Source organism: Aspergillus sydowii, assembly GCF_001890705.1.
Source record: "Aspergillus sydowii CBS 593.65 unplaced genomic scaffold ASPSYscaffold_5, whole genome shotgun sequence".
NCBI classification, from domain to species: Eukaryota; Fungi; Ascomycota; class Eurotiomycetes; order Eurotiales; family Aspergillaceae; genus Aspergillus; species Aspergillus sydowii.
Genome location: NW_024467863.1, coordinates 1,579,572 through 1,585,571, shown reverse-complemented (window position 1 = coordinate 1,585,571; position 6,000 = coordinate 1,579,572). Strand labels below are relative to the sequence as shown.

General features: G+C 48.2%; 2 protein-coding genes across 2 annotated transcripts; both read right to left on the bottom strand.

The window, feature by feature from the left end:
* Nucleotides 1-311: 311 nt before the first annotated feature.
* Nucleotides 312-3,566, bottom strand: ASPSYDRAFT_89721 (uncharacterized protein; the record flags this gene model as incomplete). Its single annotated transcript, XM_040852208.1, has 4 exons — nucleotides 312-371; nucleotides 427-441; nucleotides 2,993-3,367; nucleotides 3,462-3,566. The coding sequence occupies 4 exons, from the start codon at nucleotides 3,564-3,566 to the stop codon at nucleotides 312-314; spliced, it is 555 nt and encodes a 184-aa protein (XP_040702805.1).
* Nucleotides 3,567-3,761: 195 nt separating this feature from the next.
* On the bottom strand, nucleotides 3,762-5,278 carry ASPSYDRAFT_45420 (putative alcohol dehydrogenase). Its single transcript, XM_040847037.1, has 2 exons — nucleotides 4,240-5,278; nucleotides 3,762-4,178 (listed from the first exon to the last, which is right to left on the bottom strand). The coding sequence occupies exons 1-2, from the start codon at nucleotides 5,038-5,040 to the stop codon at nucleotides 3,882-3,884; spliced, it is 1,098 nt and encodes a 365-aa protein (XP_040702804.1). The 5' UTR covers nucleotides 5,041-5,278; the 3' UTR covers nucleotides 3,762-3,881.
* Nucleotides 5,279-6,000: the final 722 nt, after the last annotated feature.

The following is a 6,000-nucleotide window of genomic DNA, read 5'->3' as shown; positions in this document are numbered from 1 at the left end:
AGCACTGCCCATCTCCAACGCATTCTCTATCCCTCACATCCTGCAGGGGAAGAGATGTAAGGCACAACAATGAACGACTAACTAACAATGCTTTCCACGAGAGTTGAACCATGGCGCGGCATCATCCCCCATTGATCGCCGGTTGTTGTCTGATGCAAGGCCGGCATACCCGCAACACAACTACAATCCAACTTCGCACGCGGGAAATGCCAATTCCTTCTGCAGTTCCGAGGATCCATCGGACCGGCACGTTTTGACTCCCTTGAGTCCCTGGCATGATAATCTCTCCTTGTCGATCAGATTTCCGAAGTTCAGCCATTGATCCTCTGTGCGTACGTCCGCGGCACCCCAGCATTAACGCCATCCACACTCTGCAACCATTAGTGTACCCGTGCAGAGAATACTCGGTACCAGTAGTCTACATACCTGTAAACCAGCCCCCTGCCTTGATGGTCAGTTTCAGCATGCGAAATTAGTGTGGTGCTACTTTGCAATTTGCCCTCTGCGTCTCGAGTCCAAATTTGCTGGTTTAAATTGCCTAGAGCTCTCTACCATCTATACTCAAAACACCGGGTTCCGTCGACCGGAGTTGATTTACCGCATATTGCATATTCTTGTAGACAATTTTATTTTATTTTATTTTATTTTATTTTTTTTTTACTCTCCTTCCAGTGCCTCTCAATTGACGCGATGATGATCAGGGCTTTTACACCCTAGTCGAAACCTTAATAGACTCAGATCGGGTTCGTCAAACACCATTTGTCTCACCAGCCGTGTGAAACACGGAACTTGGGTTCCTTGGTTGATCCTAGACTCCTGTTGAAAGGGACCAGAAGTGAAGCCCTCAGCTGAGTGGGATCCAGCGATGTCGAAATCTCATTACTGTACCCTTGTAGTTGTCCCGCGTAAGATCCCAACATCCACGGGTCCAAGAATAACTCGCTCCATACAGGGGCATTGGTAAAACACTCCTCAGATGTAAGAACCGGTGTTCCTGGTGATACTCTATTATAAACCAATGCTTTGCAACAAGTTATTTATAGGAACTAGAACTTGTGACTTGGGAGGGCTAATCTTCCCAATCCACACGACTTTTATCTGATCAGTTCAGTCACATCGATGACTCTCTTCAGCTTCGGTCTACGAATTCCCGTCTAGCTCAGAAAAATAAAGCAGTGTCTGAGATGGTAAAAAATTCCGAGACAAAAAATCTGGAAGGAAAGACCAAAAAAAAAAAAAAAAAAAAGAAATCCATAATATTGGAGTTTAGGTAACCTGGAAGAACGTCTCAACTTGGTGGCACTTAGTTCCCGTGTCCAATGCCAATGCCCACTTACCACGACTGCGATCCATAAGTTAAGTAGTCATTACTATTATTTCATCACCAATATTCATGCTGGCGGGGTTTTCTTTTTTTCGACGCTATCATTGCCCAATTTTATCTTATCCCAATTTCCAGTATGTCATCAGGCAACTCGCGGACATTATTATTGCAAACCCATTAACCGGTTTCGGTTAATTAGCTACCCAGAACGTGCGTGTGGGCATCTACATTAGTGTATTGTCTACCGGTTCCCCAAGGGCCACTTGAGCTGCAGGGCTTACTGGGGCTGGCACTAGCAGAAGGGACTATGGAAGAAAGCGATGACGTAGGCATCATTCCCGAAGTGTCAAACAAAAGCACAGGGCAGAAGGTCTCCAACGATGTTGAAGGGCCACAACAGAGACGTCAGGTTTACTGAGTTTAGCTGTCGATTGTAGCTAGCGGAAGACGTGCCGGCACGGGTTCTCTTACCGGAATGAACTCCTACTGGCGATCATGATACTATTGGGGTCATGTAAAGCAGGTGTGGCGTTTTGGCGGACAGCTGAATGATGGAGATTCCGGATTCACGGTCTATATTCTTAGTAGGGATGGAGCGGAGTTGAACTTATATTAGAGGCAACTTTGATGAGCAGCACAAGCTGCAAGTCCGGGACTTTTTTTTGCTCTCCCCACATTCGGCGACGCCGTTAGATGTAAACTAGCAGGTATTATTAGGGAAATGCAATTTCTAATTGAGATAGTGTGCTTATTGTTTGCCTTGGTGTGGTGGGTTTTAATGGTGGGGAGAGCGTGGACGACATCTGTATCTACCCGGCTAACGGATGACTTTCTCATCGATTAACGGGTGTACTTTGGCTGTCAACGGTCTCTGTGGGCTCGGTACTTAAAAATAATACTGTCCGGTGAGCACGGATAAGTTGAACTCTGATTGATTTGTGGTCAGTGTGCTTTGCATCCTCCGCAGGCCTACCTAATGACTGTATATACATTCTATTGGGGATAACTCACAACACCATCCCAACAAAAATCTTGACCCTTGGTGAAGGATCCCCCTCAAAAATTGACGTAAATTTGGCTTGTTACAAGCTCCATCCAACTCTTCATGGTGATAGGGTCAAGCCAAGTCGTTGCTCAGTCAAGTCGCCGGCGCACCAAAAATAAGAGAAACTTGGCCAGTCAAGACACAGCATCATCACCAGATCATCCCCTTATACAGCAGACTGAACGAGAAAAATATGAAATCAGTGACCGCCAATTCTTTGTTAGGAATAGTCCGGTGACCGCACATTCGCTCGAGCCACCGCCGTGGAGAGTGTCTCACGAAACCATTCGTCTGTTCCTGTAATGTCTCACCTCGTACTCATCCCCTCCAAAGAGAGACTCTCACGGATTCTCCACGCTTTCCCGCTCGCATACACATCCCTGAATGTGGCTGGCTGCTTCAAAACATGAGAGAGCTCTCCTGGACGGCCCGACTATAGCATACAGGAAACAGCTTCGCCCAGAAACAGTACATTCCTGGCCGGTTTGACTTTTCTGACATCAGCCATCGGGCAAAATTGGATTCTGTTCGAAAGGGACTCGTGCTACGCAAATGCACAACCTTCTCGCATTAGAGTGTGGGCCAGTCAAATGGGTGACTTTGGTGTGGAGGAGGATACCTACCTTGTCGAACCGCTGCAGCGCAAGATAGTACGGCTCTGAGAGGCCAACTGCTTTTTTGGTGACAGTCTCCTTCTTAATTTTCTTTGCTGCCATCACATAGACCTTCGAAAGCGTATCTCGATCCAGGTTATCGTGGTCACCGACGAGTATTTCTCCTGGCATTCTCCAACCGTGTCTCTCGTAAATAACTTCAACTAGTCGGGTGAGGGTGTCTGCCTGCCATGTCACAAGAAGTTCGCCGTGGACAGTACTCATATACTGCTTAACAATCGATACATCAAGGTTGAGTCGAACACTCTCCGAACAAAGTTGCTTCACCTTGTTCTCAAGCAGTTTATTCGTGATCGTTAATTCCCTCAAAGCCGCACAATACTCCTGATAGGAAAGTACGTCAGCTTGGCCTGGAAAATTTGTTCAGCCAGCAGGCAAATTGGCCCCGCGACCATATATCAATTCAAGATCCACAAACCTTGAGGGCAGCATCTTCTGGTCTTATCTTTGGTCGACTCGGCTTTATCTGCGAGCGATAGAAGGACATTCCGGGGCCGTATCTCTGCACAATGTCGGTACCCATGACGACGACCCCAAAAGCGACGGGAAGGCTGTGGTCTCGACAACGAAGCAATGAGTGGACTTCGATAAAATAAGGGAATAACTACCTTAGAAAGATGAATTCTTGGGCCCGACAGAGCCCTCGGATACTCCATCGTGGGTGATATTGGAAACCTACGCTGGTAAGGAAAGGGCGAGTCACCCATGATGGTCAGGCTTGGGAAAGAGCAAGTCATTCAAACTTCATTTTCAACTTCCTCGCATCAGGCAATCAAAGCTGACTTATTTTGCTGTGCATATACAGGCCATAAACACGTTTCCATCCAGACGTCCTTGTCTAAAGCTTACTTCCTGAAGACTTCCCGAATTCTATGACCAGCTTCCCGAACTGCTTGCTATCCTTCATGTCTTGGAATAGTCCATCGAGGGCCGCAACATCGCTTAGCTCAGTTTGAATAACGCGTGATACAATAGGGTGGACTTTGTGCGTGCTGACAAAGTTGACCATATCCTTGAACTCTTTCCGGGAACCCATTGTAGAACCGCGTACGTCAATGTTCTTCAAAACCGCCGGCATCACAAATGGCATCTTGGGGGATACTGTCATTCCATAGATGGAGAGGACACCACCAGCCTACGAAGAGTTAGCTTCACAGAGAATATGGGCCAACATTGGAACCTTGCTTAGATCGTACCTTGAGCAATCGCACCGACTTCTCGACGGAGTCGCCGCCGGCTCCATCAATAATTGCATCGAAGTTCTTCTTTCCTTTGGGGAGTAAGCCTAGCAACTTCTTTTCCCACCCACTCTCCTTGTAGTTCACGCCTCCCTTTGCACCGAGTTCGATGGATTTTCGAATTTTATCCTCGCTTGAGCTTGTCACGTATACATCTGCTCCTCGCGCGACAGCAAAAAGCAGGGCAAAGAGCGCGACACCTCCGCCGATACCTGTGATTAAAACCGCAGAACCCTTGCCAGTGTTGTGCTCCCCCGCTTTAGCGACTAGAGCTCTCCATCCTGTCAGCCCTGCAAGAGGCAAGGCGGCTGCTTCAGCATCTGATAGGTGCTCAGGGGCCTCTTCAACCTCCGACTCTTCAATCGTGATATAATCCTGCAATGTGCCCTTATTGTAAAGCTTCGTCCCTCCCATGATTTTATAGCCTGTCGGGTCCTCGGGACCCTCGATTGAATCCTTCCAGCCGATTCCTGGATTCAGAATAACTCGCTTTCCTTGCCATCGCCCTGGGTTTGCCACGCCGGAGCCTGCGCCCACGACAGTTCCAACTCCATCTGCACCCATGGGTACGTCGAAGGTTAGACCCGGGTAGAGATGCTGCCGCAGGAATACATCGCGATGATTGAGGGCTGCTGCGGACAATTTGATCAACAGCTCGGTGCCCTGCGGGGAGGGTTGGGGTAAGGTCTGCAGGGAGAGCGGATAGTAGACCTGCCCTGGCTTGCCTTCAGCTTTGCCGAGAAAGATTGCTTTCGACATGGTGATAATAGAAGATTTGGTAATTTCCTATACCCGCAGTTGTTCAATACGGCGGAGATGAAGATGTCAGATTCCAATTGTTGAAGAAGTATTCGGTGGAAATTCTATCACATCATCAGAAAAGGACGACGTGCGGGGATAGAGGAGCGTTATCGATAGCCGAGGCTGTCCGGAGCCTCGATACATATCACAAGAAGATGGCAAACTAGAGACAACAAGCGAAATGGGCAGTTCTGCAATTCACTATGTAATTTTGAAGCGGAATGATGCAATTATTCGCCCTAGCCGATACTCTTTATGCAATTGACGTGTTGCGAGTTGAGACATAACTGCCTCGGTCCAACTGTCTCTTCCACCATTCGCCAAAATATACAGAAGACACCACAACATCAAGACACACTCATTGGCGCAACATGCATCGGCTGAGAGAGAAAAAGAAAAAGGAAATGAAAGGAAAAATTAACGTCCCATACTAAAATCCCGAACAGCAACGCTGGGACTTATAATATCTCTCTTGTTGACACCATCCCGAATGCCCCGGCGGGTGATAACATCGTGTTGGCGGACATTGGTATCGCGGCGGTTCGCAGCTATTGTATACGCGCTGACAATGGTTCTTGCGTTCGCGATAGCTATGCCGATGGTCGGAGTAGTAGCTGGGTGGTGCGGGACCGCAGACGTCGGTGCGCACCTGACAGATGTATTCTCCACGCTTATGGCCTTCGCAAAGAGGTTTGCCGCTCCAGTACCACGAGTATGGAATCTCCCTGCCCGCGTGCACTTTCGCAGAGCAGAAAAGAAAGGGCATGGTTGTTGATGAGAGGGAGGACTTGACTGGGAGGAAGGAGAGCAGGAATTTGTTAGCCCGCTCAACCAGGTGGGATACTGTATGAGACTGATCAAGTTCTCTGTTGGTTTGACTGCGTCTTTCGACCTCGTCAGGTATTTATTTCGTTTGGG

Excerpts from the sequence above, each read along its gene's own strand:
- ASPSYDRAFT_45420 (XM_040847037.1), bottom strand. The coding sequence starts at position 5,040 with ATGTCGAAAGCAATCTTTCTCGGCAAAGCTGAAGGCAAGCCAGGGCAG. Across the intron at positions 4,179-4,239 it reads AGTCGGTGCGATTGCTCAAG|GCTGGTGGTGTCCTCTCCAT; the intron begins GTACGATCTAAG and ends AACTCTTCGTAG.